The following is a 25625-nucleotide window of genomic DNA, read 5'->3' as shown; positions in this document are numbered from 1 at the left end:
AGACATCTTGCAAGTAAATCACATTTCAATTTCCCTTGACTTTCATCTTCTCTGTCTTCTGTACAGATTTTGGATTTGCCCCAAGCTTTGTCTTTTGTGATTTTTTAATTTTCTTCTTCAATGCTTCAACATCAACTTTAGAATTAGCTTCTGTCCCCGCGGTACTGTGGGCCTTGTGGGCTGGCTCCTCTGGAGGGATGAATGCCTTGTTTCTCCTCTCCTGCTGGGCCTTCTTCGCCTCCACCTCCCGTACGCGCTGCTGCTGCTTCTTCCTTTGCTTCTTCTCCTTCTCTTTCATGAAGAATTCACCTGTTGCTAGCTCCTGATCAACCTTGCTCTCTGGCTGTGGAGGTGGGAAGGGTGTGTATGCTTTCTTCTCTCGCTTCTTAAATGGCTGTTTCCTCTTGGATAGCTGTTTGTGCTGGAACTTGGGCAGAAATCTGTCCCACGATTCGTTCTTCAACACGGGGTCCTTGGCCAGCTCTCTTTTGATCATCATGGCCTTGATGTTGTAGACTGGGTGGATGTTTTTCATCGTGTCCACAACGATTTTTCGCACATCCCTCAGTCCCTTGTGGGACCCTATGGCGGCCACCGTGTTGCCTTGCACCAGGACATAACACTGTGTGAGGAGTTCCACAGCTTTGAGAGTTTGTCCGTTCGGTCCGATCAGCCTCTGTCTCCTCTTCACAAACCTCTCCTTGTTCCTCACCAGGCCGCCTATTTTGATGATGTCACAGAATACGTCATCCTCTAGGATACGAACAGCTTGTTCGTAAGGAACACTTCTCGCCAGCAGTTTGATCAAGTCTCTTGCTCTGATGACGACGAACGGGTCCCAGGTCTTCCTCGTTGTGGCGACCGTCATACTCCCTTCTATAACATCGAGCACAGCTCGCACACCGAACTCGGCAAGCTTCTTCTTCACCAGGGGCCAACACTCCCGCAAGTACTGCTCCCGGTATTTAGGAAAGAGCGTTGCGAAGGAGCTCTCTTCTAGCATGCCATGTGGGTTATCTTCCTTAGAGAAGCCAGGCTCCTTCCACCCTTCTGGAACTGTCAATAGCTCGTTTTGCTCCTGTTTTTCTACGACGTCGCGACTTCCACTTTTCTCCGCCATCTTGCACGTCTTGGTCCATGTGCTTTGATCTTTGACCCAGGGTACTATGTTTTTCCCACCCTGATTGGTCCAATGCGCCAAGGCATGGGAACGAGAGCGATTGACCCCTATTGACCCCAAGATGGCTACCTCGACAGAGAGAATGGATAATCTAGTTCGAGATTACCTACTTTATCGCGGTTTTACCAGCACGCTGAAAGTTTTCGAGGGCGAGATCAAGTCAGATAAGGACAGGGGATTCCGTGTAAGTGAATCAGTTTCTTCCATGCAGTATGAAATTGCTGGTGGCAGGTGCTATGCAGCTTGGGGGAGGGTCGATTATGCGCGAAATGGCGAAAGAAACGTACTTCCCGTTTTATCGCTTTAAATTAAATTATAAATTTGCTATTTCATGGAGTGGAAAGATTCGTTTTTATAGATTTTTGTACAAAACACTGTTCTGCTTTGATCCATAGAGGGCAACAAGGGTTTAATGAATTAGACGTTTCTAGAATGTCTTTTGTTTTACCAGGCTGACAAGGTGGTTGAACAGATGATCGGGTACATCCAGCAGTATGAGTTAGGAGCGCTGCGGGAGTACTGGGGACACCTGGATCGGAGGGTGTTCTGTCGACTGGAGCATGCGCATTCTACAGGTACAGCCTAAGCTAAGTTTCCTTTAATACTACATTTTGCTAAGTAAGTACACAAAACGTCATAAAAGATTGCAATAACTCACCTGAAAACAGCATATAATTGAAACAAAAAATTCAAAGCAAAAATATTCCTTCCAGTGGGATTCTGCACCTGAGTCTGGTAGCATCACTGTTTGTCCCATGATGATTATCATCATCGGTCAACTGTATTGGTTGAGGACACTGCCCCTTATAGTACTTACCCCTTATAATGTATTTACACTAATCATTAGAGCAGCAATTATCTGAAACTTTTATTACAAGCATCATAGTGAACTGATGAAAGCCTTGAGTCTTCTTCTGAAACTTCAGCTGTTAGTTTTGTTTTCTCAAAAAATCAGCTGCGATATATACATCTTCTTTTTTGTGTGTGACAGCAACACGTATGATAGAAGTGAATGAAAAACCTAGGAGTAAAAAGACCTTTCCTCCACAGGTGTCAATAAGCTTGCCCGGTGCCTCTTGCGACTGTACCTTGTCCATGCTATGCAGAATGGCCGAACTGAGAAAGTCACCGAATTCTTTGAAAAGTTGGCCCAGAGATCCAGGGCCAGCCAGAATGGAGGGAATGGTTTGGTAGGTTTGAACATTTTATTACTGAATCTGCTGCACTAATTGGTGTTTATTTCTTCATTGATTAAAGTGAAACACAGACAATTTTACCAGTGCAACCTGCATGGATTGCTTTTTTCCCTTCCAGTTTTGAAGGTTGTGCATGGATTTTGATGAGGTAGAAATTCAACAAACTGTGGTTTTCTTTTTTTCTTCCAGTGCTGCCATTTTTGTCCAACCCAGAGCAGAACCCGGCATTCATGATGTACTTCACTAAGCAGTGGGCAGACACGTTTATCGTCTCCCTCCATAATTTCCTCAGTGTAATCTTCCACAGCATGCATATCCTTTTGTGTCTTCAGGTATAAACAGGTACAATGTAGTATGTAAGGGGCACATCTATGTACTAGGGGAAGTAGTCGTACGTGTATAAGTGTTGCCAAGGGTACATGTGTAAGTGCATCAGTTCTACACACCGAGATGCCAGGTTTTACTGTTGTCCTTGACTTGTGCTCACCTGTGCCAACCCTTCTGAGTTTTGAGATGGAGCAGGCCAAGATGGCACAGCTCAAGGAGGAGAATGACATGCTCAGGCAGCAGGTAACAGGCTGCAGTTTTGCCACCTTTGTTCAACTGTGGAAAGAATAGTTTAGTTTAGACAGTTGCTAGTTTAGACAGTTGCTAGTTTAGACACTAGCATCAAACAATAACTAAGTGGCACCAAACTTTGGTAGGTAGGTCCTTTGAAGAGGAAACAAAAGACTATACCTAATGCATATCCCTAGCAACTACTTTAATCTTTTACCATATAGATCTATAATTAGCTTTTAATATAGTAAAATGTGTGTACAGTACCATGTATTGTATGTTCTCCTGTGGCTAAAGCATTATCTAACATGATTAGTTGTCTAATTTTTGTCTGTGATAAATGGAACATTAATGTACTGTTATAGAAAATACATGTACAAAGAAAGCTGAAAATGATGGTATGTAACAGTTGTAGTGATGGGCGGTGCACCCCTGTTTTGTTTCGCAGGTTACAGCCTTACAGCAGAGGGAACTGAAGAAAGCTCTGAAGGAGAAAGAGAAGGTGAAACTAGCTGGGACAGGAGAGCTCATGGATGAATTCTATGCTGGCCCTATGTATGTATACATGTACTGTGGTTCTGTACATTATAAGCTTTCTTCCCAATAGTGCAGTAATTAATACATGTACATGTACACACAAATTCATCTCCCAGTACATTCTGTCAACACGGTTTTCACCTCATCAACCACATAATGTATGGAATTGCAAAGTGTTACCTATTGTTGATTTCTTGGTGACCAGGTCAGATGTTATTATTTACAAGATCCATTCAGGAACCACAAAATGGTCACATTCCAAAATTCTTTGTCTTCTTACTTTTTTATTTAATTATATTAACGAAGGTATTAACTTGAAACATTATACAGCCTGGTATGTTGACATTTTAACTCCTATGGTCGCATTTGGGTCTATCAATATCAATATCTATATGTTATTCTTTCCTGTTCCATTGATTTCCTATAAAAAAATCTGTGAACCAAGAAATTCAACTGGTATAGCCTTAGGGTCGGTGCCTTCCCCCCTGTAAAGTGTGGCTACTTTTGTGTTAACTGTTAACTGTAGGGAAGCAAGAGCAGACCCAGAGAGCACTAAGATTGCCAGAGGGAAGAGCTCCAACTCCCCCTCTCCTGTCCGTAAGCCCACCCTTCTCTCCACCATCAAGCCACAGCTGGCATCAGCAAAAAAAGCAGCAGGGAAAACAACAACAGCCTTGCAGAAAAAAGAGGACAATTCACAGGTACAGTACTACTGGTAGCATGTTGTCACTTGATATACTAGAAAAGCTATAGACAGGCTACCTTATCAGAAGAACACTTAACACTTAACAGGCAACATTAGTAATTAAGGGGTGTTGTAAGTGATCCCTGTGTATGCAATGTGATACTTGAATGAATTCTCATCAAATCTGTGGTCTATAGTTATATGCTATCAAGTCCCTTTTTAACGTGTCGTAATGTGGTGTCCACCACAGAGACCAGTCAGCCCAGGAGTCCAGAGAAAGGCTCAGGTAGAAGTGGCTAAAGCAGCCAAGCCTCCTGCTGAGTCAGCCAAGACCACACTGGTGCAGAAACAGGCCATGAAGCAGCAGAAGGCTGTTAGTCTGGAGCAGCAGCGCAGAGAGCTGCTGTCTAAAGCACAGGCTGCACAGGTCAGGTGTTATGATATACAAGATACCAGGAGTGGTACTTCATATATCCAGTACTGGAGCACTGGAAAAAGTAACAATCAGTCAACAGTGCAATAGTAGTGATTGTAATGGTTTAGTAGGATGTATTACATTCAATTGTTAGGGTATCTAAATTGGATCCCAACAACATTCTCACTACTTTTTTTCTCATTGATCTTGCTTGCATTTTACTGAAAGTGATGCACATACTTAATACTGCTTCTTCCTGCTGCCTAATCCACTAACCAATACGGACTTAGTACTAAAAGTCTACCTCAGCAAGGATGGTGGAAAAGACAAACCTGACTTGTATGCATTGTATATTGTATACATTAGTCATAGATGGAGACTGCAATGCACATTTTCTACTTTAAAAAGTGCTGAGGATCTGCACAGGTGTGCCTGACTCACTCAAAGATGTAAAGTTGAGGTTATGTTTTCAATTTGCAGGCCAGATCAAATGCATTGGCTTCAGAGACACAGGAGTCTACCCTGATGAAAAAGGAGACTGAAGGATTTAAGGATGTGCAGAAGTTCCCTACCCCATCTTCTACTCTAAAAGAGCCAAAAGTTGGTGTAAAACAAGAGGCTGGTGGTCTGTCTCCAAGAGACGGTAGGGCATCTTTACTGCTGCAGTATAAACAGACTAGCTTTTGATGAAATCCTGTTATGAAGAAGGCCTTACCAACATAGACATTGGGCATTTTCCTTGGTTGTGTTTTTGCAAAGCATTATTGTGTAGGAATTTATAGTGTTTTATAACATCTGTATGATAATGTTTGAAATAACAACAAGAAATGCATGTTTAACATGCAAACTTGTACATGTATGATGAAAGTCACATCATATCTTGTAGGTTCGTTGCCTGTCTCTACTGAAAAGATCCCTACAAAAGGTATGGACACTACACTTGCTTTTACACCATTGGTTTAATACACAACATTGGACTTCTCCTACCTCAAGGTTTATAGGGAATCAGTTTGAAAAACTTTTTGCACAGATTTTTGTGTCAGTTTTGTTATGTTCCTGGTTCCTACTTACACAAGATGCTCTCTTACAGAAACAGAGGAGCAGCATCCCTTTCTTGTGCTGAGTCAGGTTAGTAGTACAGTAGAAAATGACTGACAGCAATGGAAATGTACAGTATGATGCCAACCAGAATTGTATTCCATGTAACTGTGATGGTTCAGTTTTCACTATGTATGATCAAATGAGACAGCAAAGAGCAGTCCTATATGCCATACTTTGGATCATTTCCATGGCCTCTGATAAACTAGTTCTTCTGTTCATAATGCATGATAACAATCCCTAGATTTAGCTTGCTTAATGTGATGGTGAATGATGTCATTAACAGGAGGACTACATAGAGCACCATTCCTCCATCACCCACTGTCGCTTCTCAGTATCAGGAACCTGCATTGCTAGTGCAGACATCGATGGTGTGGTCAAGTGAGTCATTTCTTCATGCTCAACATTTATAGACTTATGTTGGAAATAGAAGTCATTTGTCAGTGGCAAAGAACAATATTGTTAGTCCAGGATGAATGCTTCAACTTGTAAAGTGAGCAAAAATGATATACATGTATGATAATATTGTCTTGCTGGATGTTATGCTATACATGTATTTTTTCAGTTGTATAACCAGAGTAGTCAACAATATGGGAAGTTAAATAAAAGGTATTTGAAATTTATGTATGTGTACATTTTAGACCATGTGACTGTAGTGGTAAAATGGATTCTTACATGAAGGTTGTCTTCATTTTAGGGTGTGGAACTTCAGCCCTGCCCCTGTAACTATAGCAACCATCATGTCCAAGTCTCCTATCCAATCACTGGAGTGGGTGACCAAGCCCAGTAGACTGGTAAGCATAACTTAGTATTAGAGTAGAGTAGAGTAGCATCTAGGGCCAAGTAGGACGTCAGTCCAATATTGCCATACATAGTGCTGGTATTTTTGTCTGTTAGACCACATGGTTCTTGAAGCAGTAGGGTGAAGTCTGCCATCTCTGACTGTCCTGTTCCCTACTGTAGCTTCTCCTGGGCAGCAGACAGAGCACGGTGAGACTGTACGACACGGAGGCTAAGAAACACCTGGTGGAGTCACAGACAGATCCACAGTATCCACGGTATGGATGTACCTTTGCAGTGTTCAGATGTGTAAAATGTGACTTCAAGGCCTTAAGACACAGATCTTTTGTTTGTGTTATTTTGTCCAGGATATCTTTTCTTCAATAAATCTCTCCCTGTGCTTGTTACCCTAGTGTTGTAACCATGGCCTGCAGCCCCAGTGGGAGCAGTTTTGTGTGTGGGATGGCCAGACAGACTGGGAGTGTAGAGGGAAGGCTGCAGATGTGGGACATGAAAACCATGAAAGTACAGGTATGACATAAATATGTATGACTCTTGCCTGTGTAAAGGTTGTCAATGGGACCATGTCAGGACCTTTACCATGGTTCTCTAATTGGGGGGGAGGGCAAATTACTGGAACAGGTGTGCAAAATCAAAATTAGAAAAAAGCAACACAGTCAAAATCCTAGGCAGGAAAATATCTCAGATGAGCAGTTTTGAACTGTTGGTGCATGGGAAAATAAAAAATCCAAGAATTTGGAAAACCTAGATGTTGGTTCCAAAATAAGTTCACTGTTTGGATTTTCTTATGTTCTGATGTAGGATCAGTGAATATTTGTCGATTTTTCAGAGAGAGCTGCCTCTTGACCCACCGTCAGTGTGTGCCAACTGCACAGCTTTCACCTTCAATGGACACCTGTTGGTCAGTGGAGCATCTGACGGAGTCATCAGACTCTATGGTAAATCATGTGCACTTTCACAAACCTTTTGTTTTGATGGGGAGAATTTTTGGCTTGTTTTGTTGACACAACCCACATGTCGTCAAAACATTATGTTAGGATATAAGTGAATCTTTGTGAGGATGACTTGAACTGTAGATGGCATGTGGGACTTGTTTATGACTATAATAAGATTAGCAAAGTACAAGTTCAAGGGAAGGCGTACAGTATCATATTAAGACATGTTTTGTTGACAGATATGCAGCGTTATGACTGCCTGATGAGCTGGCAGGCCCACAGTGGGGAGGTGTACTCTGTGCAGTTCAGCTGTGACGAGACCTCCATCTACAGCATGGGGGCTGATGGGAAGGTACACAACTCTTTTCAATGTTGAGGATTGTGGGAAAGCTTGTTTTCCTTTTCAATATTCCAACACCAAATTTCAGTGGCTTTTGTACATCAGATGATGGCAGCTGCCTTAGTGTTACTGTTACACAAGAATAATCTGTACCTCAGTAAGGTAGAGCTGGCCTATTGCCAACCTTAAAACAACATAGTGAATGGAGTCAGCACTAGCTCAGCAAGTGCCATTCTGCATGTGAGCATGATAGGCCTTGTTTCTCAGCATTTACTGCCCATTATGGATATTCCCTCATCTGGACATTCTGTTTCCCTGTGCACATGCAGTTCCTGGAGTGGAGTGTACACAGAGTTGGCAGCAAACTGGCAGATCTGCCGGTACATGAAGGTGCCACAGGTCCATTTGTTGTGTCGGGGTACGGCGGCTACAAACAGGTGCAGGCTCCTGGAGGGAAACTGTTCGCCTTTGATGCAGAAGGGAACTACGTTCTAACTTGCACAGGGAATGGTGGGATCATTTACAAGGCAAGGACACATTTCTGATTTATGTTTTTCAATTCACTTTCTTCCATTTATTTACATAGTTCACTTATCAGACAACTTAGAATATACAACCAATAAAAATGAACTGTTGATATTGTTTCCATGTTCCTACAGTTGGGAGATTCCACCCTCAACAAGACCTTATCTCTGGGAGGTCATAGGTCACCTGTGGTCAGTGTGGACTGGTGTACCGCGATGAATTGTGGGACCTGTGTGACAGGCTCCATGGATGGGAAGATCAAAGTATCCACCCTTCTTATGCAATGATAGATGCTTCACATTACTTCAAAATGAATCAGTGCTCATAACAGAATACAGTACACTGAAAAAAATTAACACAGTTTAGGTTAGTTTCGAAAGGGTCAGTTTTACTCTTAGACTAATAATAATAAAGAGAATGGGTCTTATCTCTTTAACCTTACCGGTATTGTACACCAAATGTGTAAAAAAAAAACAGAACTACTTATAAAAGAAGCAAGCATTTAGTCAATGTGTTGACTTCAGAATCATGAGAAGGATGTTCATATATGAATACTGTAAGGTCCTTTCAGCAGATTTGAAGTGGAACAGTTCAAATCTTTTGAAACATTATGATTTGTATAAAAAATTAATGCATAGTAAAATTAACAATTAATATATCAGTTTAAACTGAACTGAACAGTTACTGCATGGTATATACATGTATGTACAAGCATCAAGAGAGTAGATAGGTACTAGTAGATTGCACCAAGGACATAACTAATATCTTCTAAGTAATAATTTGTCACAAGCAGACATGTAGCTGATATGTTACAGATTCAAGCAACAATACAACAGATGTACTTGGGCTGTTTGCTTTGCACTGGTTTTGGATTCTTGCTTTAAAACACCAGTCCCATGACTTCTTTACTGCAGCAGCACCCTCTACCAGTAGTATCCTGTACTTATGTGGTAATATCATTAAAAATATCATAAAACGGGAGACGGCACCTTGAGCCAGTTTAGCTCACTAAACAACAGTTTAGCTCATTAACAGCTAATCTTCCACTGGTTGTGACAAGAAAGACTGAGGTTATGTATAGTATAATCATTTTACTAGATTAATTCCCTAAGCTCTCCTCAGCAAGTTTAGCCTCCCATCTCAAGTATAATCTTTTCAGAAGTGTACAGATGGAGTGAGGAATAACAGGATTCAACCCTCTGACCTTTGGGATTAAAGGCTGGGTTGCTAACCATTGGACCATACATGCCGCCATAGATTTCATGAATTTCTGCTAATTGGCTGTGGCATAGACATCAGGTAGCTGGTAGGGATAGCCTGTCTGGTGACCCTGTTGAAACGGAAAAGAATGCTGAACATAAGTTTAAACAACACTGTTAATGGTAGGCGAGAAAAACAACAGAATGTCAATAATATGTCCCCAAAGAAAATTATGTCAAGATTATGACTTAAAAAGTAGTGGTAATGATTTAATCGCCTGCAATGTATGTCTACTAGCATGACCTCCTTACCTGTCGGTCCAGTTTTCTCATCATTGCCTCAAACTCCAACTGGCCCGGTGCCCACTTTAGCTGGGTGCGTGACTGATGAGACACTGCTTCAGACGAGCTTAGTGCGGCTGTTCTCTCCCACAAGTGCTTCCCATCCTGCACAAGTAGATTGTCCATGCCAGCACCCATGGCTTGCACCTTCCAAATTGAACAAAAAAATTAATGGTCAAAAACTTTCTTGCAGAATACAAAAAATTAAGAAACTAGATCTACTCCCTGAGACCAAAACATACTACCAAGAAGCTTTAGACCATGAATATCTAATGAATTCCATTTTCTGGAGTAATCAGCTCACAAAATCAGTCTACAATCAAGTACATTGTAAATTCAGTTAGAAAAGGAGCTTCTAGGTACATGTCCAAAATTAATCCAGTATGAAGGGGTCAATGCCAATCATGCATCCATATATATTTTAATCATGTTGTTCACAAACGTGCATACCAACAACTAGCACTTAATTTGCTATCTACTTGGTATGCCTATTAATTTACTACAAGGCTCCAAATCCTACTAGTAAGGCCTTAGAAGTCATAGGCTAAACCATTGATAATACCAGTACCTGGATTTCACAGGCATGAATGGTACCATAGGTATACACCCATGCCTCTTCTATGGTCTCCCCACAAGCAACCATTCCATGGTTCTGTAACATCATCACCTGGAAGTGTAAAAGCACATGGAGGTGAGTTCACGAGCCCCAGGAAAAGTGCCAGGTCTTTATACATGTATAAGGGGGAAAAGTTCTGGTAGGTCTTGACTTGCTGTCAAATACAATCTCCATTCAAGCTATCACACCAGACTACATCATACTTTGTACCACACACTTTGTTTTTGGGTCCCAGATTCTTTGCAATGGCCTCCCTCTCAGTTTGGTCCACCAGAACACCACTGTAAGGATGGTAAGAGATCTCTCCCAGTATAAGGGCTTCCTGACTCATGGGCAACAGACCACACTTCATTGTCGACACCTAGGGAGAACACAGAAAGAACTTTTTGTCTCCAAATCCTTCACTTTAATCAAATCCATGTTAACACCTTCACCAGCATGTTACTATAACATGATCAGCCATGTCAGCAAAGGAAGGCTGCAGAGATTTGCACTGCAACATTTTAGATCTTTTGAATGTTACTGGTAGCTTGCAAGGAAGGGTTACCTCACATGCATGAAACAGAACACATGTTTTCATGCCAATGGAAAGGGAGTAGGGCCTCATGATATACTCACAGCAGCAGCATAAGGAGAGTGGATGTGTACCACACACTTGACATCATGTCGTGCAGCATGGATGGCAGAGTGTAACAGGTACCCAGCCAAGTTCACACCAAGCTGGGTCGTGCCAGGGTCAATGACCTCTCCCTCCAGGTTGACCTTGACTAGATTTGAAGCTGTGACCTCTTCATAGAGAAGACCCAAAAGGGGTTGAGTAGAAAGTGATTCTCCTCACCAACCTGGGCCTACAAAGAGAAACAAGGTAATCAGAGATAGCAGGCTTCTCTCTGCTAGGGCAGAACAAAAACTACACCATTTCCTACTTTTGGTAGAACATGCAGAAACAGCCCAGTTTTGTGGTCTTGTTACAGAAAAAAAAGGTCAATGGGTAGAGTTTTTCTTTAGATTAAGTTTGAGAATGACCTTTCCTATAATTGTAGTATTGATTTGAAGACCTTTGAGGTGAATAAACACCAATTTTCCGAGCTGGATCTGACTCATCTGTGTAAAGCATGAAGGCTTACAGTGATGTGGTTGTATATGTACTGTGTCCATCCCTCCTGGTGTACAAGTCTGTACAGGGCAGCAAGTTTGCAGCGCTCTTCCCGCTCCTTCTCTGTGTACCTGCCAGGACTGACTCTGTGCAGGTCGTTGATAGGGATGGGACAACTGTGGGCAGCTGGGAGTACAAAAGATTGAAGATGTACTTTTGTGTACTACATGTAGTAGTTGTCTCTATGATTTTCTGGAGAGGTCACCACAAAACTGCAAACATAGAAGCAATGTTTGAAAATTTCAAGATTCACACTACTGTATGCAAAGACATCATTATTGAATGAAAGATCTTTATTGTACATTTGTACAGGCTAAGTACAGGTCATGAATAAAGCGAAAGTAACAAAATTACAGCAATATCTTCTCAAAACTACATAATATTTATATACATGTTAGCTACTAGAGTCCATTCCGCGTCACCGAGTGGATTTTTTCTCCATGTTTCTAATACGTTTGAATTATTTAGAATAAAAGAATACCCCAGTAACAAAAGTTCTAAATTTTTCAAAAATTTGAAAATGAAAATTTGAATATATTTGAATTCATTTATATATTTCTGAAACATTTTGAAAGTGACTGTACAAAGATCTCTTTATTTAGAATAAATTTGAACTACCCATGTGTTTTTTCACAATTCGAAATATTTAGAACTATTTCAAACAAATAACCAAATGGTAGATGTGGGTAATTGCCCCCATAAAAGTAGGTGCTAATCCGACTCTTCTGTCTTCCTCTGTATATTTTTAGATTTCACTGCTGGACACTGGTGGCTCTTTTGTTGTAAGGCATCAATGCCTGACACCCAGGCAGTCTACCCTGTACTTCACAGGGATGTGTGAATTACTTCCTTCCCATCCCACTGACCTATTTACAAAAATGTTAGAAATAATTCGAAATAATGGTAAAAAATGGTAGAGTGCTGTTAGAAATATTTAGAAACTATTGGAAATGTCATAATCCACATCAGGAATATTTCAAACGTTTTAGAAAACCAGGGAATTATTTAGAATATTGACAAGATGTTCAAAATATTTCCAAATTATGAAATTTCTTAGACAAACAATTACAAAGAATTCAAAACATTTCTAAATAATGACAATAACAACCCACTCGGTGACGCGGAATTGACTCTATGTGCATGTTGAACTTCTTATTGCTTCTTAAGACAATTTTATGAGCATATGGAGCTAATGATATATGACTTGTCTATGTCGATGACGGTTAGACATCCAGATAATAAGATACGCCAAAAAGCAGTTACTCAAGCAACTGGATATGATTTTGGAAATGGTCAGACGTTTCAGCTAGTATCCACTAGCTTTCGTCAGTGACTGAGCGACCAGAGGAGAAATGCAGGTTTAAAAGCACAAATTATTGATTGATATGCAAACAAGTGAAGACAATCTTTTGGCAGTACAAAAGAAACAAAAGTTATACAAGTCAAGACAAGATGATGCAAATTAGTCACAAAGCTCCTATTGTGCAGAACAGGAGCCTAAGGGTTCTGTCCTTGGGCCTGGGGGCGCCAAATTCCAAGTGCCTGAGAGTTCTACCCGTAGTCTCCATTCCCTGTTGAGGGTGGGGTTGTATATTCTTTCATATATTGCCTCTTTCATACCCCGTTCCCACCAGCGTGTTTCGCGGTCTAAGATATCCGTAGACTCGGGTTTGGAAGAGTGACCCTGGTTGTGTTGTAGGTCTCGAGGACAGTCCCAAGGACGGACAACCCTTAGGCTATTGTTCTGCACAATAGGAGCTTTGTGACTAATTTGCATAATCTTGTCCTGACTTGTTTAACTTTTGTTTCTTTTTGGACTTTCTTTTTCAATTTTACCTGAATTACGATGTTGGCAAATTCTTTGCTGCAGAGGAACGTGCGCACGTGGTTATGTTTATCATATGTTACATATAATTAACCAGGCAGTAGGAGATTTGACAAAACATGCATCCATTTATATAGAAACTGCAGTGTGGAATGCAGTGTGGAAACACACACACAAAAACAGACAGACCAGGTAAAAATGGTGAAGTGAAGTGTCCTACCTGTTGTGTGAATACCCTTAGTTCTTGACACCACAGATAACGTGCCTTTGTAGACCTGCTGTATAGCATTCCACACTTGCAACATGATGACGGTACTACAGCTCAACTCCACTGCGGGATCAAGGCCTTTTTTTACTGACACACTGTTTTTCAGCAAGGAACCTCCTAAACTTTCTTTCACCACATGAGATACGGGTATGGACGCGGACACCGTGGAGGTACCGACAAGGAGGTATGACTGGGTCTAAAATATGGTAGGACGGCCACGAAAGACGGCCACGCCGCGATTGGTCAATTTCCCAGCAAGCTACAATACCTCCACGCTGCTATTGGTCGGGGGTACCAGCTGCTGCAGTAAGGGATAGCTAGCGGTGGGGACTCTGGGGAGGGCTGCCGTGGGAACCCGACAAAAGTGAACAAACCAGATCTGAAACGTACTTCCGGGTTCAAAGGTCATGATCAGTGGAACAGTACATTTTGTGATAGGGATGTGTATCTGTAAAAAGGACTTATACAAAATGAGATGTTGGTACCGAGGATCTTGTCAAACTTACTTAAGTCAAATTAACATATGTATATAATGTCAATATTGTATTCGTTACTATATAATGCATTCTTTCTTCTATCTCCGTAATATCATACGTCACACACCCCTTAATTCAGAGTGTACTATCCCCCTCGCTGTTGTGCAATATGGCCGTGCCTGAGATCTGTCACTTGGCGCAGCAGGGAGATCTCCCGAAGATCCAGGCCCTCCTCGCCGCCGATGCGTCCCCTGCTAGGCTGTTGGAGACCCGACACAGAAAGTCGGGGGACTCGGTGTTGCACTACGCAGCGAGGCATGGCCACGGGGCCGTGCTGCAGTACCTGTGCGAGGAGTGGGGGCTGAGTCCGGAAGCCGGGAATGTGGACGGGAAGAGACCGCTGCACGAGGCGGCACAGGCCGGCCAGACGGAGTGTGTCAGGTATCTGATTGGCAGGTAAGCACGGCCATCAAATTATGCAAATGACACCTAATTTACATAAGTAGTGAGGGAATTCTAAGAATCCAGTGTTGTACATAATACGACTTGGATCTGCATGTTAATGTATGGCAACATTCAGAGATTCTAATAAGTATTATGCAAATGTTTTGCATAATCAATGCGAAAATGCCACGATTAATTATTGGTAAATGATGGGAATTTCATATGTGTAACGTGTAAGTTAGTTACCGGAGCAAAGACAATGCTAGAATACCTTCCATATAAATTCCCATATCAAATATGATGGAAAGCTTATAATCATATAAAACTAATCAATTGGTTATGTATTTTTCATTTTAATCCTTTTTGTTTATCAAACAGAAGTGTTCAAATCAATGTACTGAAGAGGGCTGACTGGACCCCCATCATGCTTGCCTGCACAAAAACCAACTTGACTGTTATAAAGTTACTGTGGGAGGCTGGTGCTGACTTAACCATACGGAACAAAGACGGCTGGAACTGTTTCCATATAGCCTGTAGGGAGGGCGATGTGGACATTGTGAATTTCCTGCTGGACTGTGACTGTACACTGTGGGACTCAGTCAGTACCAATGGTAGAACTCCACTTCACACAGCTTCTCTACATGGATGTGTAGGGGCTGCGCAGGTTTTGCTACAAAGGTATGGTAATTTCATTTTTGACCCATGCAGGCAACATCATTAGATACATGTATATTAGAAACACTTGTAATAAGACAGCTACCCTTAGACCAAAAACCTGATTTTAGCCACAACTGTGTTGCAGTTAACTTTTTGAAGTTTTTCCCTCAGAGCATGATACACTGGAATTTGTATTATTTACATTATCATTCATATAGTCATTGATGATAATTTATGTATTTATTCATTTAGTTGTATAAAAGACATGGTCATGGTATATTAAATTTCAAACTGAGATATCTACCTCTTGCTTTGCTATTCTGTTCAACTGGTTGTGTGTGCATTGTACATATTGTGCCATCAGTCTGTATGAAAGCAGCGTTATGTTAGCAAATCAATGAAATCAGTTACTAGTTACCTTCGCCAAGAAGGTTATGTTTTCAGGGGCGTTCGTGTGTCTGTGTGTGTGTGTGTGTGTGTGTGTGTCAGCACGATAACTCAAGAAGGCTAAGATGGATTGTCTTGATATTTGGTAGGTGGATAGGTCTTCATGAGATGTGGAACTGATTAGATTTTGGGCCTCCTAGCGGCTTGTTATGGTACTGCAGCTGAACTTCCGGTTTTGATATCTCGTGATCTAGACATGCTAGGGTGACAAAATTTAGATGGTAGGTAGCTCTTGTGCTGGGGAAGAAGTGACGTGAGTTTAGACCCCCTAGCAGCTTGCTCTGGAGCTGCAGGGGCGTTAGTTGAAAAATGTTTAAAGGCGGATAACTCAAGAACCGATTGATGGATCGTCGTGATTTTTGGCATGTAGGTAGCTGAAGTGATGCTTGACATGATAATATTACAATTATGCAAATATTAATGTAATTTGCATAATTAATGAGGAAAATCTATGAATCAGCTGCATTCCATGAAAGGACTATTCAAGCTTGTGTCATATGTAATTAAGAACGGCAGAAATACAGGCAGATGTCAATTATGCAAATGAGGACTTAATTTGCATAATTAATGAGAAAATGTTATAATTACATATTGGTAACTGCCTGGAATTTCATACTTGGGATATTTGAAAGCTATGTGAAGGTGAACATAGTTAAACATAATTTATTCAAATAAGGACCTCATTTGCATAATTTATGAGGAAATTCTATAATGGCATTCTTTGATAAGATAAGACTGTCTTCTGGTGTAGAATATGATCAACAGATATAATTGATGCAATGTAGGATCCTATTTGCACAATCAGGGGGATTAATCTATAATTTCTTAGTCATAAGGGCTAACATCATTTGGCGAAGGTATGAGATCGTGGAACTCTAGTATTTCCATTGCACAGATGTAACTATGCACCTGACACACCTGACAGCTGCGGAAGTACACCATTTATGGATGCTGTTCGAGCTGATAATGTTGACTTGACTCAGCTCCTTGTCAAACAACATGGGGCTGATGTCCTGAAACAGGATATTATGGGTAGGGAACCACTGCACCTGGCTGCCCAGGCCGGCTGCTTGCAGGCCATCAGGTACATGTACAGGTTACTTAATATGTGTGTGGCCTGTCTGTCTGTCTGTCTGTTTTCTGTCTGTGCAATTACTAGTACTAATATGCTAGATTTCACATAGACATGTTTGACAACATTAAAGGGGAGCTTGACCAGTTTTATTAGACATGATATATGCCATTTATATTGTACAACAGCATATAAGGCATTTCTCCCAGGAAAAGTGTTTCAAAATAAAGGTTACCCAACCATGTTGTCACAGAGACAATAACACATAACATTCAATTTACATTACAATCTTGACTTACTTGTAACTTTTATATTTCACCTTATCACTTTATAAGGCCATGTTGATTTGATTATATGGATGACATCCTCTGGGAACCCCAAAACTGATGCGCGCGTGCGAATAAAAAAAAAGTTTTGCAAAAAAAAAAGTTGCTTTCACTATGAAATCTACGTGGTCATGAAGGTTGAACAAATGGCACAGAATATGTTATGGCGAATAATCTACTCTTCAAATTCATTTCTTTACATTTTTGTCTTTTTTCCTTTGATTTTGGCATTCTACGACATTTGTATCGTTTCTAAATGTTTTCCTTGCAACTTATGGTATATTTTTGCTCATTTAGCAACTGTTTTGCACGATTTACAGTATGGTTGAAAACTTTTTTTTTTTTTGGAAACGGCCGAAAATTCATGCGCGTGCGGATGTCATCCATATAATCAAATCAACATGGCCTAATTGAAAAAGGCCTAAAGCTCTTGTTTCTATCCCAGGTACCTATTGACTGAGCACGGCATCCCAGTAGACACCCCTGCCTCTGGGAGTGGGTTGACTGCACTGCATTTTGCAGCTAAAGAAGGACAAACAGATGCAGTAAAACTTCTATTGAAATGTGGGTCAAATGTCAATGCAAAGGACAGTAAGGGTAGGCTGGCCCTGCACATGGCATCAGGTGGCCAGCATGCTGACTGTGTCAGGGTACTGCTTACCAGCGGGGCTGAGGATGAAGCAGACTGTTCAGGAAACACAGCAGAACAACTGGCAAGAAAGCAAGCTGTTAAAGAGATTTTCAGTCAACTACGTTAGGTGTTGATATCTGTGCAGTACATTCTGGTGGAGATAAGGAGAAGACAAAACGCCTGAGAAGCTGCAGCCAAAATGATCAAAATGCCTGCAGCTAGTGTGGTCTACCCTCTTCATGGGATCTTAATTAGCAAGGACAAGTGAAAAAGAAGAACATGTAATGTTACATGCGAAGACCATTGAAATAACATTATCTGTAAGATAACACCAGATCTGATCATGACCTTTACCCTTACAGATTTTCATTAGAAGTGCCTTTCCAAATGTTATGGTACATGCTATCAGTCTAACAATAGTTCAATGATGATGGAGCAGTATAGACTACCAAATATAGAGTGGACTTATTTTAATAAAACCATTGGACTAAAACTGCCACTGAAGTCATCAGTATGTGGAGTGCAGCCTGCTGTCTGTGGTGCAGTTCAGGAGCCCCGCTATAGTAGTTACAGCCATTCCCACTACAACACCAGGTACACTCCTGCAAATACAGGAAAGTCACATCTTAGGGTTGAATGTAGGAAGGGATACTTTTGGTGTAATTGGTATTGTTCAGAAAACAATAACATGAAAAGCACAAACTATGTGTGACTTCAACTGAAGTTTAAAATACGGGAGCTCTGAATTTTTAATTAAAAGTTGATCTGAAATTGAATATAATTTCCTGACCTCTGTGGTCATGCCGAGGCCAGACGATCTGCACCCCCAGTAACACGTCTCTGAACAACCACGAGAGAACGCCAGCGTGACACCATTCACTCTGGTCTGTTCAATCTGTAGAGAAAGACAGGGATCTCATCAATTCTAAGTATACAATATAATATGCATCCTCCTTCTGAATTGCAGTAGTTTACTTCAGTGTAGTTCTTTACAAACATGACATTGCAATTGAGTTTGTCAACAGGATAAGTTACTAATTGATGTTATCTAAATTCATATACCGAACCATAAGACTGTACCATGCAGTATCGCGAGCTGGACCCACAGTCTGACAGGGTGGCGTTGTCTCTGGTCACCTCACTCTGACACATGGTGTTGTAGTAAAAAAACTTGAACTCTTCAGCGCATGAGTAGCACACCAGGACGCCTGTCCCTGGTGGTCAACACAAAGAAGAGTGTCAGGGTAATAATAATTCTGTTCTAAACAAAAAGAGATGATCAGACCATGATGGAAAAATGGAAATGTCGGCTGTGGGTTGGGAGTAGTCTGGGATCCATCCTATTGTAGCTGCAGTTCGCTCCTTTGGTCGCATCTAAGATGATATGATAATGACTTTCCCAAATATTTCCGACTGAATTTCATAGACGGCTGGCGTAGACTTTAGGCAAACTCTCCGACCAACTCCCAACCTCAATTGCCTTCCTCAAGACTAAACACTATCGTGTGCAGATTGAGAATCAAAGATATTGGAAACATTTTGTGTATATTAATCAATAATGTTCAGCAGTGCTGGTGATGAAGGATGACGTGTCTTCGGTTTTAAAGATAACCAAAACAGCAGGAACATTTGTCGACAGTTTGCAAAGAACTTCTTTGCGTGAGATTTAAAAATTCTGCATAGAAAATAACGGCACTGTTTTCATTATGGTTCATCATGTACCCACATCTACAAATCATACATACCTTCGCGGAATTGTCCGCAGAGCAGTAGAAAAAGCAGGGAAATCAGAGTGTTCGGCATTCTGTGGCCGAAGTTGCCGATTCAGTTCCTGCCAGTGCGTAGACTGGATCATAAAGAATTAATGGGTTTTGACAGCGTCATTTGTTGTTGTTGTTACCACAAAGGGCACGTGCAAACAAGAAATATCACCCCACGACGGTTCCTTAGGTTATTTCATTTCGAAGTTGCGGGGGCATTTTTTTCAAAGGTAGCAGGATATTTTTTTAAAGTTTATATCAGGAAGTGGGGCTCCCTAGAAATACTTGCTTTACTATCTGATGTAAGACAAATCGAGATTTCATATTCAACATCGATCTACTTGTTTGCAATCTTCATTGATGAAATGGCATAATTAAGTATTAATCCCTGACAGCTCCTGTATATTTATTACTGGTTACACGGATGGTCTCTAACATAAAGATGACGCGGACCGGAACTATAGCCGAGTCGTGATTGATAGGTCTAATGCCCTGCAACAAATAGAACATTTGGAGCTTAACGAATCACATTGATAGGATGATTGTCACAAGGCGGACTTTGATGAACACCTTTCACAGCGTACGTGTGCCCTATGGTGATTTTACAAAGCTAATCATTCCATTATTCCTTAGAAAAATACGACGAAGCTGAAATATCATCCATGCCACTGTTGAATGAAATGGGCTAAATATACTTGCCATAACAACATTTCTTCCCGCTCCATTAGCTTTGATCATCGCTTCTATTGTAACTCACAAGAGTAGGTGATTTGTCACACAATGAAAGCGAGCCTCTGTGTTCATAGTTTCATTATTAATTGATGAGCAAATGTTTTCTGTATATACCGGCGAGACCCTCTTGATCGGCACTGATACTGGTGTGTTTTAAAGAGCGCGCTGTCCGGATAATGTGGAGGGATGAGCGCTGGCTACACGATGGAATTATCACGAAAGACAAGGAAATTTCTTTTTGCTCTAGTATTTCATTTATAATCTTACAAACATTGTTCATGCTGTAAAGACAAACCATTTTACTTGAAACTGAACATTCATTCAAAACTAGTGTCAGAATCATCGGGATGATGTTAGTTTAGAACATTTCCAAATTACTCCAAAGTCTCCCCATACAAACACGAACCATTCCAAACTCACGCCAGTGCAAGGATGGTTCATTTTTCGGAAATAATCCAGAAAGAATAATGAATTGTCAGCAATGGACGAGTTTAAATTTACCCCTGTGCAAAATGAACTATTCCATCCCCATACAGATGTGCAGATTTACAACACCATGACGCAGGAGCCCAAAATACACTTGTGATTACGAAAGTTCTCCATGACGTCATTCTAAAAACAAGAGAAGAAGATAAGACAGGAGCGTATGTTTAGTTAAGTCCCATCATGGCAAAACCAAAGGCATAGACGAAGGTAACGGAGAAGGGGAAATGTTCTGTCGTAGAAATGCTGGCTTTCCTGTCCATTCACCACAGTCTGCCCAGTAAATTTCGATGAGCCAGAATGTAGAGAAATGTTGTAGATACTAACTTACAAACGGTTGTTTCTAATGTCTAGGATCACATGATTAGAAAAATGTCATAGAGAGCACGTAGGAAACATATCATAGTACACGTAGTTAATCATCGATATCTCGATGGCATTCCATGTCTGCATCTCTACCTGTTTCGGATTCAAAATGGTTCCTCCCCGTATCGCGAATAATTTATCCTCATTGAAGGAAGACAAGATAGGTCATTAGCGGACTCGCGCCTACAAGCCATGGAAACGCCCTGTCTATGAATAGGTTCCTAATATCATCACCTGGTGCTACAGTGCGCTGTGCCCCATACAAAGAGACACTTGGAACGCAGAGCAGCCTGGAAGAGATTCATCAACGCACAAACATCTGCGCTCGAACCATGGAAGCCGTCAACGCCACCGCCGCAACTCTAGCGCCGGCTCCTCCGTACGGAGTGGCCGTGGTGTCTGTGGGATGTCTGCTGCTCATCGTCGTCATCCTGATGACTATCTTCTGCCTGGTGGAGACTACGGACGACAAGGATGACAAACTACTGGCTGACCTGGAGGCCATGGATCCCAAAGGGAAGGATCCCGAGGTGCAGATGCTCCGGCTGGAGTACAAGCTGAAGGCGGTGGGTCTGTAGATGGAGAGCCGGCTGCTGGGAGAGCATCAGGGACGAGGAATTAACAACACGAACCCGAAGGAGACAGCAGGACAAAAAGGTCGAAATTTAGGACCTGTATTTTCTTATATCAATGGTTATGAATCGTGAACTTTGTCAGTATCGTGCTCAGTGTCCGTCGCAGCACTATCATTTCTGGACATGGATGGATTTGGACATATTTGATTCGACTGTAAGATGGAAGGTTTATTGAATAGGATTTATAGAATGGGTGCAGCGAACAGGTCCGCCATTTTCTCAACTGGATACGTGCTCTGATTTTGTCAAGAGCTAGTGGCATCTCTGTTGTAAGTCTATATTCCCCACATATTTCTAGTCTCTATGGAGCACCCGTACCGTATCTCGATCTGTTCTATTGATCGCAAACAGCGTGTACTACTAGTATATGTGAAACGTGTCACGTCTGAATGTGGATTATATCAATAATTAAGAAAATTTAGAGTCTGATTTTGGTATCTGTATTTTTGTATGGAAAAAAATACATTTTCTCTGGCTAATATTAGTGGAAGAAATGTGTATGTCGAGGTCGAGACGATTTGACAGTTTCTGGTTGACTGAAGGTCGCACAAGGTAGTACTGACTTAAGGCTGTGCAGATTTAGGAAGACAAAAATACTTGTATTCGGCGCTGTAAAACATGTTTCCTTTACAGTGATCTAATGAGCTTTGACGACCAATAGAAGAGTGTTTCTGTTTGAAGATGAGACAGATTCATGAAACGCATTTTACATGAACAACACAAACGTCTGTGCGAATATGAACATGTGGAAAATATGATATATGTCCAGTGCAAGATTTCCTATAGTTTAAGGCCTATGTCACGGTGTGTCGGAGTACTTATACTGATAGATTTTCCAAGCTTTATCTAAAGGAAACGATCCTTATATTGTAATAACTTATTGTGGAAATAAATTCTGAGTGTTGATTAAGGTTGCTCTGGTGAGTGGTCAGTGGGAGGGAAGAGGAGGGATGGTAATACAACTATAAGGCCGATGTGGGAGAACATGCGTGGGCACGCGCATGGCCGCCGTACATACATGTAGATGTGTCTATAGTACAGTATGTTCACCTGTTCAAAGCTTAGTGGGCTGCAAATATTGATAGATGTGTTTGGGTGTAGAAATTGAACCAATAATAACAGAGGATACAAATAGCAAAGGATAACAGTGTCAAAATATCTGTGCGTTTGTATAACAATATATGTAAATCAGCGGGTCAATTTTCTCGTTAAACAGATAAAAATAAGAGGCACCGAAAGGTAATGAAAAGGTTGAATCATTCTACGTCAACAGACGTGTCAGGAATTCGGGAGAGTAATTCAGCCTCTGCGAAAAACATCGATGCATTTGTTTGTATGTCAACCGTCAGGGAATTTTTTTCTTCGGTCATTTTGTCTGACTGATTTGAGAAGGAAGAATGTTTGGGTTAAAGGTCGGAAAAGATGAGACAAACACGGAGAGATATACCTGAATTAGTTGGAGCGATCAAGCGTAAGATTTTACAACGGAGTTAACGTTATCCAAGCATATCTTAAGATGTCAGTGGTTTGATGTACATTAAATGGTGGCATTCTAATTACAATCATGGGAAGGGCCTGAAAGAAGGTACTAGTACCTGACGTCCATCGCTTAAAGATAATTACAATTGGTGTAAGAAAATTACAATAGTCATGTAAAAGATGGGAGGGGAAAACCATTCGCCTAACACCTTTTAATTCAGGACCGTGGACAGATAAAGCAGCGCTAGCATTGTGAAATGTCGGTGCTACATTTTCAAGCTTCTCATGTGTGTAATACTACCTTTTCATTGATTATGTTTTCTGTTAATTCCTGTCATGGCTCTTGAAAAATAATTGCACTCAGACTGTCAGGCAGCCTCCTATGATTGTTCATGTATGGTCCCTCAGACGTCAGTAGTTGTTGTCGGGAAGATACTAGTATTGCGCCCCCCCCCCCCACTTTCCATCTGTGTGGTGATCAGTGTCCTTGACCCTTTTGCGTTGGAAAGTTCCAGACGATCCCTAAACTTGTTAGCTGGTGACACGACGTATCGAATTCAATCCTGCCGTAAAAAGATATTTACGTGCTTATTGCTTCACTTCTACAAGTCTTCATTAGTGCCTGAAATATGACACACACACACAAATACTGCAGTCCCTCGAAAATAGTACTAACCTTGATTTATTCTGTTCCATGTTTCATGGCTGGCATTACGATACAAACTCTACCGTGGGTCAGTGAACAATCATTCAAACAGGATTTTCCGCACATGATGTGCTGACGACAGCATTCCACAGGCGTTCCAAACATGAAAGGGTACAGGGCCCTAAAATGAGCCCTAAAATTGCAATCGTGTCAACATTTCTTACTTTTAGAACCACTGTAGTAGGGAAATTATCAACCTACAGCGCATGGACGGCGTCTCCAGCAAAAATATCACTTATTTCCTGGTCACGTTGCCAAGACGTGAACTCCGCCGGGTCACATTAACATACCCAAAACCTATTGTTTAGGGCGGTTATTCTACAGATTGACGCTGATTTTTATGACAACTCACGGAATTCCCCGAAGGGCTGAGTAAGCCGGATTGAGGGGTTGATTGGCATCGCCGGTGATGATTACCTGAAGGCAACACAGCGTCCCTATTTCATCATGGAAGCCACGAACGCAACAGCAGTAGCCTCTGGCCATGAAACAGCCGATCCTCAGCACGTCATTTTCTCCTTCGTCGGCGGCGTGGTTGGCATCCTCGTGTTGGCGGCCATGCTGTTTTGGCTGTATCGCCGGCTGAGCGGAAGAGAGCAGCTCTACATTCCGGATATAGAACTGTTGGAGCCCGAAGATCCCACACCTAAAGAGCGGTATGAACAACTGGACAAGAAACTTAGGGAATGCGGACTGTAGAGAAGTGACAGGATCTCCTTCGAAGAGAGAGATACACCATACATGGCGCAGGACGACCTGTTGCATACTCCACAGACACAGTTCAAGAAAGGATCAGGAAAATGAGACGGATTTTGCCCGCAGAACGAAGAGTGATGATGTTCTGTTTTCGCCACACTCAGTGTCTTACATCTTGTACAATACAAGTTCACTCGACATAAGTAATTCAAATGTAGTAAGTGTATGTGTAATGAAGCAATTGCATTCTGTACAGAACGTAGGTACATGCACGTCCCCTCATAGTCATACCTAGGACTGTTGAAGTGACATGTCTGATTGGCCACTGTTTGTATGTGTAGTATAGACGTTTCCTACCTTTTTAATTCCTCGCGTAATCACAGCAGAACATCACTGCTTTCCAGCATCAATGTATTATTTCTAACGATTTTACTGCTTGCGCGGTTGTACATTAGTTTGTTATTGTATTGAAAAGGTTATAAATGGATTTTAATAATAATCAGTAATAACAACAGACATCCCCTGTAGCTCTCCATATTAAACTGCTGGTGTTGAATTGCCCAAGGGTTTTAATGGAATGACTGAAGAGGATATGAAAATAGATCACAGATAGGTCTTGCCGTCAGGATAAAATGGGTATGTTAGCAGTTGGATCCGGAGATGAAAGTCCACCATTCACAGAACTAAGTAGAAAGACACGAACGCGACAGCAGTAACGCCTGCGGCAGTATGCCGTGTTGAGATGTTTTGTTTGGCTGCCCACTATCATATTATATATATATATATATTCCATATGAATTACCGTGGTCCCAGGAAGACACTCATCTGAGACGACGGAGTGGTAGTTGAGACTAGACGGAAGGATATAATGGGTGAAGAGAAAGCCAAGGAGATTATGAGAAAACAATCCTGAGGTATTAGTATGATGTGACACCATCTGAATGTCACGCGTTATTTGTAATCAAAATGAAACTGTGCTAGGTCAACATACGCTGTGTTAAAGTGATGTAGACCAAAACATGGAAATAAAAAAATCAGA

General features: G+C 41.4%; 5 protein-coding genes across 5 annotated transcripts; 2 read left to right on the top strand and 3 right to left on the bottom strand.

Annotated features, from left to right (window-relative positions):
* Positions 1-6: 6 nt before the first annotated feature.
* Positions 7-1169, bottom strand: LOC109478539 (KRR1 small subunit processome component homolog). The gene has a single exon (XM_019780156.1). It carries the CDS (start codon positions 1118-1120, stop codon positions 26-28), a length of 1095 nt encoding a protein of 364 aa, XP_019635715.1. The 5' UTR covers positions 1121-1169; the 3' UTR covers positions 7-25.
* Positions 1156-9118, top strand: LOC109478538 (WD repeat-containing protein 91-like). The gene is given in 20 exon segments (XM_019780155.1): positions 1156-1364; positions 1632-1755; positions 2231-2329; positions 2332-2370; positions 2566-2688; positions 2864-2946; positions 3383-3489; positions 3998-4172; positions 4407-4583; positions 5052-5214; positions 5458-5496; positions 5662-5699; positions 5956-6050; positions 6367-6463; positions 6633-6727; positions 6863-6980; positions 7300-7408; positions 7645-7757; positions 8075-8272; positions 8405-9118. Coding segments are annotated over 20 exon segments (2268 nt in total). The 5' UTR covers positions 1156-1241; the 3' UTR covers positions 8558-9118.
* On the bottom strand, positions 8298-13770 carry LOC109478542 (alpha-adducin-like). Its single transcript, XM_019780158.1, is given in 8 exon segments — positions 8298-9600; positions 9782-9958; positions 10380-10478; positions 10645-10788; positions 11046-11231; positions 11234-11275; positions 11555-11709; positions 13629-13770. Coding segments are annotated over 8 exon segments (945 nt in total). The 5' UTR covers positions 13714-13770; the 3' UTR covers positions 8298-9543.
* A 3-nt stretch (positions 13771-13773) lies between these two features.
* Positions 13774-17911, top strand: LOC109478540 (ankyrin repeat domain-containing protein 16-like). The gene is made up of 4 exons (XM_019780157.1): positions 13774-14608; positions 14975-15274; positions 16596-16784; positions 17544-17911. Exons 1-4 carry the CDS (start codon positions 14322-14324, stop codon positions 17854-17856), a joined length of 1089 nt encoding a protein of 362 aa, XP_019635716.1. The 5' UTR covers positions 13774-14321; the 3' UTR covers positions 17857-17911.
* Positions 17912-18185: 274 nt separating this feature from the next.
* LOC109478543 lies at positions 18186-19807 on the bottom strand. Its single transcript, XM_019780159.1, has 4 exons — positions 19475-19807; positions 18810-18943; positions 18520-18624; positions 18186-18331 (listed from the first exon to the last, which is right to left on the bottom strand). The coding sequence occupies exons 1-4, from the start codon at positions 19530-19532 to the stop codon at positions 18200-18202; spliced, it is 429 nt and encodes a 142-aa protein (XP_019635718.1). The 5' UTR covers positions 19533-19807; the 3' UTR covers positions 18186-18199.
* Positions 19808-25625: the final 5818 nt, after the last annotated feature.

The sequence above is a fragment of the Branchiostoma belcheri genome, unplaced genomic scaffold (genome assembly GCF_001625305.1).
Source record: "Branchiostoma belcheri isolate BF01 breed outbred unplaced genomic scaffold, Haploidv18h27 scaffold44, whole genome shotgun sequence".
Classification (NCBI taxonomy): domain Eukaryota; kingdom Metazoa; phylum Chordata; class Leptocardii; order Amphioxiformes; family Branchiostomatidae; genus Branchiostoma; species Branchiostoma belcheri.
The sequence above is the reverse complement of the archived record's forward strand: the minus strand, read 5'-3'. Positions and strand labels throughout refer to the sequence as shown.

Coding starts and splice junctions, on each gene's coding strand:
- LOC109478539 (XM_019780156.1), bottom strand. CDS start 1,120: ATGGCGGAGAAAAGTGGAAGTCGCGACGTCGTAGAAAAACAGGAGCAA.
- LOC109478540 (XM_019780157.1), top strand. CDS start 14,322: ATGGCCGTGCCTGAGATCTGTCACTTGGCGCAGCAGGGAGATCTCCCG. Junction 14,609..14,974: donor GTCAGGTATCTGATTGGCAG/GTAAGCACGGCC, acceptor TTTATCAAACAG/AAGTGTTCAAATCAATGTAC. Junction 15,275..16,595: donor GCGCAGGTTTTGCTACAAAG/GTATGGTAATTT, acceptor TCCATTGCACAG/ATGTAACTATGCACCTGACA.
- LOC109478543 (XM_019780159.1), bottom strand. CDS start 19,532: ATGCCGAACACTCTGATTTCCCTGCTTTTTCTACTGCTCTGCGGACAA. Junction 18,944..19,474: donor CTGCGGACAATTCCGCGAAG/GTATGTATGATT, acceptor GTTGACCACCAG/GGACAGGCGTCCTGGTGTGC. Junction 18,332..18,519: donor GCCTCGGCATGACCACAGAG/GTCAGGAAATTA, acceptor CTGTATTTGCAG/GAGTGTACCTGGTGTTGTAG.